General features: G+C 54.2%; 1 protein-coding gene across 1 annotated transcript in view; it reads left to right on the forward strand.

The window, feature by feature from the left end:
• The first annotated feature begins 1,072 nt into the window (after window positions 1–1,072).
• Window positions 1,073–13,775, forward strand: part of KIF26B (kinesin family member 26B) — a 373,660-nt gene continuing 360,957 nt past the window's right edge. Inside the window, exons 1-2 of the mRNA XM_045860137.1 lie at window positions 1,073–1,883; window positions 2,594–2,995. Of these exons, the coding sequence (XP_045716093.1) occupies window positions 1,821–1,883; window positions 2,594–2,995 (465 nt within the window). The 5' untranslated portion in view covers window positions 1,073–1,820. The remainder of the gene's footprint in view (window positions 1,884–2,593; window positions 2,996–13,775) is intronic.

The following is a 13,775-nucleotide window of genomic DNA, read 5'->3' on the forward strand; positions in this document are numbered from 1 at the left end:
TTTTCCCTGAGCAAGGCAGGGTGTGTCTGTGTGTGTGTGGGGGGGGGCGGGGGCGTTGCCCCGGGGGTCCAGCAACCCAGAATGTGGCTTACTTGCCCCCTTCACATCACCCACCCGAGCTGGCGACTGCAAAGCCCCAACCCTCCTTTGCGCCCTCGCCTACCCCCAGGCCGGGTCTCTCGCGGGCGCCGAGATGCCATTACACCTCACGTGATCCCCGCCCTGGGCAGGTCCTTCCAGAGGCGTCTCGCGGGGTGTTAATTAAAGGTCACAACGAAACAGACCTGCTGGCTTACCAGGAGAAATGTACTCTCGGGAAATGAAAAATGACACCCCGGAGCAGTCACGTGTGGAGCCCAGCATATGCCGGCTTCCTGCGCTCCTGGGCGCTGCGCCGGGGTGGGTGGGGGGTCCGAGGGGGGCGGCGACTGGTGCTCCCCGGACCCCGCGGTCCCCAGGCGCGGGGAGACAAGGAGGGAGGGGTGCCTAGGGGACCCGCGTGGCGAGGGCAAGGCCAGTTCACGCACACCCTCCTTCCCAGGCCCGCACCGTCGCGCTGCGCGTGTGCAGCGCAGCGAATCCCTCAGTTTCCCCTGCCCCGCGGCTGCCCTCTGGATCCCGGGCTCACCTGCCCCAGCGCTGGGCCGTGGGCCCCTCGCAGATAGGGGCTGGGCGGGTGGGGACCCCCGTCCTGCAGCTGTGGTTGGGAGGGTGGTCCCGCGGCCGGCCGGGGGTCGGCAGGGCCGTTCCGGGAAAGGTTTGCAGGGCAGCTCTGGGAGAACAAAGGGCGGGGGGAGGACCCGGCAGGTTTGCGGACTTGTTTGTGACTCAATCCCTTTTACCCGGCGTTTCAAAGGCAGAGCTGCAAGCCTCGCCTGGAAGAGAAAGAACTTGGGGGCGGGGGAGGCGCGGGCTCATTTCTGTCCGGCCCCGCTGGCTCGGCGCGGCCCCTCGGCTCCAGGCGCGCGCAGCGGTGTTTCATTAGAGCCCTGGACGCGGGCCACTCACCGGGAACTTCCCCGCAAGGAGCGAGATTTACGATCCCCCGCCCCCAGCAGGCTCTCGGCCTCTCAATGTCAAGCAGCAGCGCCGCAACCTAAAATGGAGCCCGGTCGGCGCGGCGGCGGCGGCGGCAGCCTGGCGGCGGGCTCCCGGGCGGCGGGGCCTCGGGTCCCCAAGCTCTGCGCTGCGCCCGGGCGCACACGCGCGTCCTGACCGCGGACGGCGCCTGGCCCCGCCGAGCCGCCCCTTTCCCTGCCCTCGCGCAACTGTCAGGCAGAACGGGCCGGCGGATATTGGCTCCGCGACACGCCGAGGCTCCTCCCCGAGCCTGGATCTTTATATTTTGGGAGAATTTCTTTGAACTCAGTTACCAAGCTGCGTGAAGGAGACAAGTTCCCACAGCTGGCTCGCTGGCGGGGGCCAGGCGAGGGCTCGCCCACCTCCTCGGTGGCGGCCACGTGCCCTGATTGTAAGCCTCCTTTCCCTGGTGGAGGAGCGCGGACTCACTTGGCCGAGGGAAACGCCAATTATCTGGATGTGACCGTGAGAAGAGAGCGTGTGGCTGGAGGAGGCAGAAGAGGATGAGGAAAAGCAGTATCTGAAGAAAGGATAAACCGCCCGCTCCAAAGCTCTCTGCCAATTGGCGACATTACTTCTGGGGCCCGTTTGCTTTTATCCTTCCTCCCCCCTAGTTAAGAAGCCTTGGCTCGAGGGCCAAAAGACAGCCCCCTGTAACTGGGGGGCCCTTCTGGGTTGGAAGACGCGGTGGATGTAGTGCCGCCGGAACGTTTCAGACACACTCTTCTGGACGAGCCACCATGAATTCGGTAGCTGGGAATAAAGAGAGGCTTGCGGTTTCCACCAGGGGCAAGAAATACGGGGTAAGTTGTGGCGGGCACAAGGCGGAGACGCGTCTTCAGACCCGGTCGGCCGGGTACCCCGCTTCTGGGAACCACGCGGTGCTGCAGGGCGGCTCCGACTGCTCCAGCTGCAGAGGCGCCGCCGCCGGCTGTGCGTGCACGGAGGCGGGTCCGCCCGGCCGCGGGGACTCCGGCACACTCGCCTTGCCTGGGGATTTTTCAGTCCTCCGGTGCCTCCCCTTCCCCGCACCCCTAACTTTTGCAGCATTCCTGGACTTAACGGGAGAGTTACGCCAAAAGGGAGGGTTTCCCATGAATTCTCTGCCGTTCCTTGGGATCTCTTCCCTGTACCTTCAGGATCCAGAGGGCTGTGCCCTGAATGAATGAATAAAAACCCAGAAGTCACAGCCACCCCCCACCCCGGCGTCCCCCGGGATAGCGGGCTCCTGGATCTCGAACCTGGGCTCTTGCTGGGATGGGCGTCGGTTTCATAAGCGCGGGGTCTGAATCTCTGGGTTCCCCCTGCAGGTACCTTTGCAACCCCCTGCCCGAGCCATCTCCTTCTCGGGCACCCGGGCGTTGGGGACTCGCTTAAGGACAGTTAACGGGACAGATTTGGCCACAGGCTGGGAGAGGTGCCGAACGCGTGCCGTTGGCGCTCGGCCGGGCCCTCGGGGGGCGCGGAGACCCCGGGGAGGGCGCCCCTGACGCCGGCGCGTCTTTCCCCGCAGGTGAATGAAGTCTGCTCGCCCACCAAGCCCGCGGCGCCCTTCTCGCCTGAGAGCTGGTACCGGAAAGCGTACGAGGAGTCCCGCGCCAGCAGCCGGCCCACCCCCGAGGGCGCAGGCTCTGCGCTCGGCTCCTCGGGAACCCCGTCCCCCGGCTCGGGCACCTCGTCCCCGAGCTCCTTCACGGGCTCCCCGGGCCCCGCCTCCCCAGGCATTGGCACCAGCTCGCCGGGCTCCCTGGGCGGCTCGCCGGGCTTCGGCACGGGCTCCCCCGGCTCGGGCAGCGGTGGCGGCTCCTCCCCCGGCTCTGACCGCGGTGTCTGGTGCGAGAACTGCAACGCCCGCCTGGTGGAGCTGAAGAGGCAGGCGCTGAAGCTGCTGCTCCCGGGGCCCTTCCCCGGCAAGGTGAGCGCCGCGCCGCGCCGCGCGGGGCGGGCAGGAGGGCGGCTCCAGAACGCGAGGCGCGAGCAGGACGTGGCCCAGGCCTTCCGCAGCCCCGCAGCCCACGGCAGCTGCCCCTGCCGCGGCCGGAGGAGCCCCGGCGGAGCTGGGGGGCTGCTCGGCACCCCAGGGGGTGCGGGCACCAGTGGGCAGCTTCAGGCCTGGGGTTGGGGGCGCACCCACGCGTCTCCCAGGACACCGTGGGGCGCAGAGCTTGGGGACCTCCCGTGGCTCCAGGCCTCATCGCCCACGGGGGATGCCCCAGGTTACTTGTCCTGTTGTCCTCCACTCCGGAGAGTCCCTTCCCGCGATCCCCGCACCTGCTCGGCCGTCCTGTTGGACCTGCGCAGTGCTGAGAACCCCCACCCGCCCCTCCGCAAACCTTTGCTGGGTGGCAGGCCGGAGACGCGCTGACACCAGCTTCCGGGAGCCTTTCCTCTCCGCCCCGCACCGGGGGTGCTGGCCCGCTCCTTAGGCTTTTCTCCCCGTCCCACCCGTGGCCCTTTACAGGAGTGTCCGTGGGAGAAGTCAAAAGCAAGCGGAGCCAGCGTTTCTCATTGCCTGCTTGTGGTCCTTCCTCCTCCTCAGGATCGCACAGACAGAAACACCCACTGGAAAAGCCCACATTTCCCCCTAACCTTCTTTCTGTCTGAAGGGGAGGAAGGGGTGGTGCGCGCCTCGGAGCACGGCTACCTGCGGGCCTGCGCCCGCGCGGAGCACGCTGGGCTCTCTCCATGGCAACCCCGCCGGCCGGGTGTGTGCCAGGCGCCCCCAGGGTGCAACACAATGCGATTGTATTTGCACTGTTGGGTCCAAGTGCTATCAAAGGATAATATTTACTCTTGCACTTCAAAGAGTTTCTATCAGTGGTTAGAAATAGCGAGAACACAGTGGAGTGCGGTGAGGTTTCTGAGAGGGTTTGTTCAGTGGCGTTTTCTAGTTTCCATCTCTGGGACTCGCAACGCTGTGATTCCGAGCAGTGCACTTGAGGAATGCTTGCATCCGCTCGCCTCCTCCGCGCCTCCGAATACGCGCACGTGGATGTTTCCACACGCAAGGGTTCCATTAAACGAATACCCGCAGACGTGGTGGAACTCTCAACGTGGAAAATGGCCACCGAGAGAATTGGTTTGGTGAATCCCGAATGTATCTCGGGAGTCATTAAGTTGTGCATTGTCGTCAGCACCACATTTTGGTGGTTTGATGACAGAACCAGCAGGACACCCCAAGAATAAATCTCAGGGCTTCTAGAAGCTTCTTTCACTCCTTCAAGGTTACACTGTTTCTTCACTCACAGGTTTACTTTCAATCTCTTATCAGCATTCTTTGATTTCCTACGGCATTCAAGGTACAGTGTTAAGCACAGGAATGAGATGACAGGTACCCCCAGTTCTTGTCCACGTGGAGGTTATATTCTAGTGGAGGACCCAGACTTAACCCAGAATGTACAATTTGTCATTTATTCTTCCACGAAAAACACTGCGGAGCGCTGTGAAATCGTGTGAGCAGACTAGACCGTGTGACGCATTTGGGAGAACCTTGGTGCTTGAAGATATAACACCTGCTCTTTGGAAATCCTAACAAGTTGCAGCCTACCAGATCATTCTAGAACATTCTCAAGGGGCTGTTCTTACACAAGAGCTTCTTGGTTGAATGCTCTTGTGCACGAAGCTAAATCAAAATACACCCTTCTCACAAAAATGGAGGACGAGGAGGAAATCCAGAGGAAGATGAAACAAATGTTGAAACGTAGATCCATCCCCCGTGTGTTGTGGGGTCATGTGACAAAGCAGGTTTTGGGTTTTGTTGAAGCAGCCTGGGAAATTCATTCACAGGGTTATAGGAGGCCACTCAGGATAGTTGCTGGTTTCAGGCACGTGATGGAGTCAAGAGACGTGGGAAGCCGCTCTTGTTCTCAGAGTCCGGAAGGAGAGTCGGACCTGCCACACCTCAGCGCTCTAGACACGCCACGGGGACAGTCACACGGGATCGCTCTCGGCGCACACAGGAATGTCACGCAGCGCCGCGCTGCTGCCCGGGGCTCTCTGTGTGACCCAGCACAGTGGCGCTGGCCTTTGGTGCAGGGGGTGCGCAAGACTTAATGAGAACCCGTGGTGGTTTGGATTATTTCATTGTTAGTACCAAGGTGGGGAGGGGCTCGATTTTAACTGAAAACATTCTGCATGTCTCTGGGAACAGTAATTTTCAGTTGTTTTCATTTCTGAAGCACTGGTGCCCTCAGACTTAGGTGCACTTCTCATTGCACCTTTAAAGTCTGCAGCCTTTGCATCCAGTAAATGCTGCGTTCTCTCTTGACCACCATGGAAGAAGCCCCATGTCCCTGGGACAAGGCCCTCCTTCTTCCGGCAGTGGGACTTGTGGGCGAGCTGTGCACCCTGGAGCCCTCAGGCACAGGAGGAGTTAAGTTTCATATGAACAAGAGATGTCGTTGTGACTCCGGCAGCATGTAGTTGGCCCTAGAGAGTGAGAGTGTGGAGGATAAAGACATGTTTTTGATGGGTAATTAGCAAAAGTCATCTTTGTAATTTGCTTAAGATGCTTAACTGTACTTAGGGAATATTTTCTTAAATAGAGTATTAAATTCTACTAGGTAGTATTAAAAGTCTCCTAGGCAAGCATTTAAAAGTCGAAGGCAGACTAGCACATCCAAGACCTTTCTTACGTTAGGATGATTTGGTTCTAGGTCTTTCTCTGCCACTGATTGTGACATTGAGTCAATCAGTTTTCCTCTGTATTTTAAAAAAATATTTAATTAATTTATTTTACAGAGAGGGGAAAGGAGGGAGAAAGAGAGAGAGAGAAACATCAATGTATGGTTGTCTCTCATATGCCCCCTACTGGGGGCCTGGCTTGCAACCCAGGCATGTGCCCTGACTGGGAATCGAACTGGCAACCCTTTGGTTCACAGGCCGGCGCTCAATCCACTGAGCCACAGCAGCCAGGGTGCTCCTCTGTATTTTTAAGTTTCTTGCTGAGGCACTAAGGAGGAAACCGATTCGCACCATTAGAGTGGCATACAAATTATTCTGGGTAAGGATTGAAAAGTGCTCCCATTCTTCCGAGACGGGCGTAAGAGTGTTGACGATTATTCATTGGACTAGATTCTGGTCGATTTATGTTTTCTAGAATTTAGTGTTTTTCTTACAAAATGGTATCCACTTTCAGTTTCTAATTTCATCAGTTCATTTCCCAAATATACTGTCCTATGGGCTCTCACGCAATGCCTGCTGGTTGGCAGTGAGCCTAGTTGAAGTCCCCCAGTCTTGTGTCTGGGACCGTCAGTTACATAGGGGAGGTGAGGCGCTGGTGAGCCCTCGCAGGGGTGTCTGGCTGCTCCCAGGAATTAGACAGTGACTCTGGTGGCCTGCGGAGTGAGTGCCCAGTGCTCAGAAGGCACGTGGCCCCTTCCTGGGCGGGGATAGTACTGACTGAGGCAGGAGGTAGGAGGGGACGCAGATTTGAGTGGAGCTCAGTGAGAAGGACGAGGATGGCGGATTTGGTGCTGTGCATGGAGTTTGGGGTTTCTGGAAGGAGACAGAGACCAGAGGCAGATTTAAGAATGAAACAGACGCCGCAGTGGAGCAGTGACAACCGGGAGCCCACACAGCCCTCCCCGAAGCCCTGGATTCAGCCTTCCAGCCGCCTCACCTGGGCGAGGCAAGGTGTGTGCCTGGTGGTCGACTGGACCACACTCGATTTTTATTACCTCAGGCAGTAAAAAAGGACCTATTGGGTTTATATCATTTCTTTTCAAGGACTGGTAAGTGAAGAAAACAAAAGAGCGTGGATTCGTAAGGTGTTGGGATTTTTAAGCACAACAGTGCTTTTACCCAGTGCAGCGTTTCAGTGCGTAAATATGAAGCCATTTATATCCACTGGCAAGCGCGTCTTTCCTGTTTTATACACAGTCGGGGCAGCACGCCAGAAATGGGGGCCAAGGCACGACTCTCCCGTTTCAGGGCTATCCGAGATCGTCCGGATAGCTGCGGCAGGACTTCTGAGTCCACAGTGTGAGCCCCGCGAGACATCGGTCCGCAGGAGCTCCCTGGAGGAAGCAGAAATGTTCCAGATTGGCAAAAGGTTATCAGACATCGGTGCATTTCCATATCAATAAAAGAAAATCTTCTTTTATGTAAAAAAAAAACAAAAACAAGGGGGGGTCCAGAAAGACATTCCTATCTGATTTGTTCTGTCACATATTCTGGGCCCGTTTATGCCCCAGAAATATCAGGAAGATTAGCCAGACATGCTGAGAAGTGTGGCCAAGAGTCACAGAGATGAAAGGAAGAATGTGTCGTTGCGGTTTGAAAACACCAAACGTAGACTCTAAATAGAGCCCAAGTAAGTCTAGACGTGGAGTCCAAGTAAGTCTAAACGTTGGAGCTTTTTATATATATATATATTTGTATTTTCCCAGCTCCAGAACAGGGGTATGAAAAAATAACTCTATTTAAAAAGAGCCCCTAGAAGCTATTGTGAGACGCTTTATAAATAGATAAAATACACTGCATTTTAACTACGTATTAATTATGAGAAAATCTGATGTGAAATCTAAGAGCACAGGACTATTTTCAGAAAGCTTCATCTGAATCTTTTCCACTTCAGAAGTGTTTGAAATAAAGGAACAGCTAATAATAGATCATATCGGTAATGAATGAGTCCTGTAGCATATATCATGAAAAAAAAATTTCTGGAACATTTTAGGGATTATAGAAACATTCCTAGTAGACACATGTGAATGGTGATTTCTCCTTTAGGGCTTAGCAAGCTATGGAATAACGGCATTGCATTCTACCCCACTTTTAACTGCGAATCAAAAAGGCCATTTTTTAAAATAGTGACTTAATTCACTTTGTAAAACTCCCTGGCCTGTAGTGATTTCTCCCACACTCACTGCAGACAGGATTATTGCATTAGAGATGTGATTTTTAGAGGCCGAGTCTAGTAATTTGTCAGCATTTGGAAGGATTAAGTCAATAACACGTAGGCAGCATATTTTTGTTGCTTTTCGGCATCCTGTCCCAGGCCGTACCATTCCTCAGCTGGTAGAAATGGTGACAGGATATGGGTGGTTCCAAACGACCAACCAGGGTCAGTAGTAGGCGCGAGGCACTGTACTATGCACACATATTTGCATATATGCACACACACAAAATCTCATAGCAAAATGAAGAGCCACCCGAGTTTTTTCTTTACCCTGGACCCCAGGTGGCCAAAGGGGTTCTGGTCACAGAAGGACTCGAAGTGCAAGGGACAGAGGAGTCCAAAGACACTTTCGCCCCCCAAGCCATTGAGGGTCACTGGCACTCGAACTGCAGGGGTGGGAGAGCCCCGCTCCAGAGACGACGTGACTGACGGTGATTTTTCCTGGGCCCCCAGACGGTAACTTCACGTTCGGCGTGGGGGTCAGCCGTGGGAAAAATGCGTGAGGGCGTCGAGAGTCCGAGCTGAGTCATTGTCTTGGCTGGGATGAAATGGAGGGGAAAAAGGAACTTCCTCCCATTTAATCATCACTCAGCGGAGACTCTGTTGTCAGCCCTTTTTGAAACACCCTGCCTGGGGCCCTGTGCGACCCTCAGGGGACGGCGCAGGGCAAGGTCAGTGGGGCGACCAGACTTCAGCCCCGCCCCGTCCTGGCCAGGCCTGCACACTGGCGGGGGCTGCGAGGGGCCACGGCCTCTTTTCAGGAACTCACAGCCGATTTCCTTGTAACTGCAGCCGCGAGCCTCAGGCTGATCATAGCGTCTTCCCTTTTATGAGCCTCCTGGACGTGCGGTCTTACCGTCCGGAACCAGCTGCCGCGGATGGCTCCTACAGCACTTAGGCGCACAGTCAGGAATGTCTCACAGGGCGCTCGCGGAGGGGCAAAGAGAGAGACGAGACACCAGTATCCCTAAATGCCTTTGGAAATATGTATCAGAATGGGACATCAGTGTCCATCCTTCCACCCATCGCCTTTGGGACGCCCCAGACCCCATCTCCATCCAAATAAACTGGATTTCAAACCATGCTTAGAGGGAGGTCTGTCTTCCACGCCTAGGGTTTTAAAACTCCTTTTCATTATTTTTGTTTTAGGGCCAGAGCCTTATGTTATCCCACCAATGTGAAGCCATGCTCTTGGATAGCAGGTTACCCCACAGGATGAGACTTACAGGTGCCCCATCCAGGTTTTAAAGGAACTCACCTGTGTTTTCTTTGAGCATGTGTATAGCTTCCTTTTTAATATTGAGATTTCTGGTCCGCTGGGAGGGTATAGTTTTCCCCACTGAGTGACATACCGCCTTGTGGACTGAGTTCTATATATGTTGGTAAAATTTAAGGTAGGTGACCATCAATTTCTATTTTATTTAGTGTTTTTTTTCAGGAATGGGTGTTTAATTTTGCCGGAGGTGTTTTCAGTTTTTAGGGAGACGATCATACGATTTTCTGCTCAGATCTGTCAATATTGTGAATTATTATCATTGATTTCCTAACAACGAACCGTCCTTGCATTCCCATGACAAACCTCCCACAGTGTATTTTTAAAATGTGCTCTGGATTCAGCTTGCTAATGTTTCACTTATTATTTTTCTTTCACATTCACTTGCTAGTAAGCACTTTTCCCTGCTCATGTACCAGCTACAGAAGTGCTATGCCACATTATAATCAAGATATAAAAAAACACTAAAATTTCCCCCTGAACTCCATCCAGTAGTAGACACAGACAGGGAACCACAGAGTCAGCACGCAGTGCACCGAGTGCCAGCCCACGGGCTGTGCAGGCGGCCAGGGGGCAGCCCGGACGGGTGGGGCTCCAGCTGGCCTTGGACGCGTGAGCAGGGTCACACACCAGCATGCCGGGGGAGGGAACGGCAGGCATAAAGCACAAGGGGGTGATGTGTGCTCAGTACTCGTGGGCACCTGCTACTGTGTCTAGTCACCACAGCATGGCGTGTGCACGGGTGAGTGACAGATGGCAAGGTGTCAGGGAGAGAGGCTGAAGGGCCTTGCAGGCAGGGGACTCTGGCTGTTGTCCTATGGGCCAGGGGCAGCCATGCCAGGGCCTTCGGGAGGGGAGGGAAGTGACCAGACACTCCTTTAAGAGCGACTGCCCTGGTTGTGAGAGGGGAGGGGCCCGGGAGAAGCAGTCGTGGAGTGCGGGCAGAGGGCCCTGGCCCGAGTGGACGCTGACGCGGGCCTGAACTGAGGCAGCAGCAGTGGGAGTGAACGCCAGCTTGGGCCTGACCGATCTTGTACCTGGAAAATCCAGGATGGGTGGCAGCTGAGCTACAGGTGGGAGGGAGAGGAGGAAGACGAGGTGTTCTCCCGGATTTCTGGCCGGGGCAAGTGGATGGGTGGTGCTGCCATTCACTGAGGTGGAGAACTCAGGCAGAGAGGGGCTTCTGTTATTGGTTATTGTGTGTCTGATTTTTGAGGGTGGCTGCGGATAATCAGATTGGTTTGGGCTCTGCAGAGCGTGAAGTAGAGTGTTTCAGAGAGGTCCAGCTGGGGCTCTAGGGTGCGTTCAGAGCCGGAGACGTGCATCTGGGAGACATCACCGTGAAGAAGGTGGTGGAATCCACAGATGGGTGAGCTCTCCACGGAGCATGTGTGAGTGAGACAGTAGGCACCTGAGCATGGAACGGGGGGGACGACCCACTGACACTGAAGGGACAGGCAGCTGGAGGAGTCAGGAAGGGGGACCGAGAAGGAGAGGCCAGAAAAGGGGGGGGGACAGAGGAGACAGTGGCATCATGGAGACTGAGGGGGGGAGAGAGCTTTGGGGGGAAGGGTCAAGGACCCTCCTCGGAGGGTCAAGGAGGTAAGGACTGAGGTTTCCATTGAATCGGCAAATAGGGGGTCAGTGGGGATCTTTGTGAGAATATTCTGGCATCCTGGAGAAAAGTCCAGGAGTGGATGGAGAAATGAGGACATCTGAGGCAGCATTCAAGTTGTTGAGGATACTGAGGGGTTAAGGGGGATCCGTTCATTCAGGCTGAGCCGCCTGGCCTTTCTGAACCTGGTCACCCCCATCTCTGCATGGGGGCCGCGACAGCACCGCACCGAGGCTGCCCTGGGGATCAAGTGAAACTGTAGGACGGTAGGCAGCCGTCTTTATTCCAATGAAGTTGGGTTTTAGGAATCTCCCTCCCTTCCCCTCCCCTTTTCTCCTCACCCCTCTCTCCCCCACCTTTCCTTCTGCCACTGCCCAGACACCAAGTGAAAAAGCAGCAGCCGGAGAAAATGGAACCACCTTGCAAGTGAATAAAGCATCTTGAACTGTTTATTCATGTGTAGGGCGGCTCCACAGAAAACTGAGGGTGATCAGTTGATAAAAACAGCCACCCCTGTGGGCACAGAGGCCATGGATGTGGACTGAGATGCCGCCGCAGACCGAGATCCCGTCTCTGGGGCCTGCCCCTCTCGGAGGCCCTGCGGGGAGCGTGGGGCGCCAGTGGATGCGGGAGGGAGAGCAGACTGCGCCCAGCGACTGTGCATGCCATGTGCAGACCCAGCAGCACCAGGAATGCAGGCTTATCTGCCTTCCAATCCAGTTTTATCCCTTCCCAGTCTGCTCTGCAGTTACACTCTGCTGATCCTATCGCTTGGATTCCAACCAGACCCAGCCGAGGGGCCTGGGAATAAGGACACCCTCCCCCACGGAGAAGTATTTCCTGCACAAATCTCAGCTCCCAGCACTGGCGGTGACCTGGGCAGAGAGGGTTCTTATAAAGTCGGATTTAGAAACAATCTATATTCATTTGCTGCCACATGGGTGAACATGTAGAGAGGCTCTGGGGTAGAGTGAGTTCTTCTGATAAGCAGAACTGTCTAAATATATCTGAAGTGGTATAGACCAGGTCACTGCTAAGGGTCATTTTTATCCATCTTTTCAACTTAATGGAGTTTAAGCTCGATATTGTTACCAGCCACAGAAAGTTCTTGGAAGGAGTTTTAGCTTTCTATACAACGTGGTTTTGAAATCTCTGATAGTCCTTACACACAAAATGGCTTTATTTTTAAAGTGTGAACTGCAGACTATCACTCAGAGTCCACTTTGCTGCCACAGGAGCGAGAAGTGTAAACTCTCGACCATTCTTTATCTAATCTGAGTGATGTCTGAGATTTGTAGTTGCTAATTCAGGATTTTTTTCTAAGATAACATAGGAACTCAAAGGGCTGGAGATTTTTCTGTGTAATTCCGTCTTTTAATTAGCAGTGATGAGCGGCTGTGCTTTCCCAGGAAACGCTGTCATCTTATTGCCGGTGGTTGCTTTCTTTAGAGTTGTAATCACTACCTCCCGACACCCCACTCCGTCTAACTGGTGGTCTCATGCCACCATCGGCGACTAACTTATAACTAATCAGAAACCGACAACAACAACCAGCAAAGTTGCCGAGCCACTGATCCAAAGGGTTGTATAGAAAATGGACAGTTGAATTCAAGCAAACAACTGGCAACCACTATTGTTTAAGAAAAATAACCAGCTGCCTGGCTCAGTTGTGAGTCTTTCCGCAGAGGGACGTCTTGATCTTGAACATGGCAGCTGAAGCGGTGCCCTTGAGTGTCTTCCCCGTGGTCTCACAGCTATAATAAACTGGAGCATCACTTGTTTTCCACCGAGCCAGGCGACGGGGCTGGGCGAAAGAAGGGGGAAGGGTAGAAAGGAGAGGGATAAGGTAGAGGGGAGGAGAAGGAGGAAGGATGAGAGAGGGAAAAGGAAGAGAAGACAAAGGGGTGGTGGTTGGGAGGCACTGGAGGTGGCCGACCATCCCAGATGTTTAGGTTAAAAAGGACGGTTCTTCGATGAGGAGACAGAGGCGCAGTCACGGCTCTAGCACTAATTAGCATTGTGGTCTTGGGCAAGTCACCTCTCTGACTTGGGCTTTATTTTTCTATTGCAAACCAAGAGGGTGAGAGTTGGTGGTCTTTAAACTCTTTCCAAGCCTGGGCGTCTCTGTGAGGCCGGAGAGAAGTACTGGGACTTTAAGGAGCTCAGTCCTTGCCCCCACATTCCAGAGGGGTCTGTTTCCGGAGCCCGGAATGGATTCCTGGCTGAACCAAGAGCCGGAAGCTGTTCCTTTAGCTGCCACCTTGGTGGGACTCAGCCAGCCAAGGTGTGTCCCCCTGTTTGCCCCTCCGAACGAAGGTACTGGTAGCATCCTCATGGCCGATGAGTCTGTCTCTGGACTTTGGATCATAAATAGACTGACCAGATTCTTCCTGTTTCTTAATAAAGCCGTTTCCTTGACTGTCCGCAGTATTTGTAAGCAGACATAAACTTGGACAAACAAAAGGACAATTGATCTTAGAAGAGCCATTTGGCAAGGACTGTTTGAGAAAAGGTATTGTCTTATTTATAAGACCACTTCAAGTGCGTTTTACATTTAAAAAATGTGCCATACTGGTTGGGATTGAGAGATAATTTGCAGGGACTTTGTCCTGGGCAGCAAAATAGGAACCCTAGACCCCAGGCATTTTATTCCTTATTCCTAAAAAACATTCTCCATCTAAGTTTTTTTCCAAGACCTTTTTAGGTCCCTTTAATTTCTCCTTCTTTTTTTCTACTCCTTCACATGTGTGGATAAGGGCCCTAATTATTTAGACCAATATTGACATATCCCCTGCCCACGACTTGGGGGTAGAATCACCCTGTAGTTTTTGATACTGTGGTTTATAAATGAGTCATCGAGGTGGATTAAGTCATCATCGGTTTGACTTTTCTTTAGCATTAGCCCAGGC

This window comes from Phyllostomus hastatus, unplaced genomic scaffold, assembly GCF_019186645.2.
Source record: "Phyllostomus hastatus isolate PE091 unplaced genomic scaffold, TTU_PhHast_1.1 phas_contig_148, whole genome shotgun sequence".
Classification (NCBI taxonomy): domain Eukaryota; kingdom Metazoa; phylum Chordata; class Mammalia; order Chiroptera; family Phyllostomidae; genus Phyllostomus; species Phyllostomus hastatus.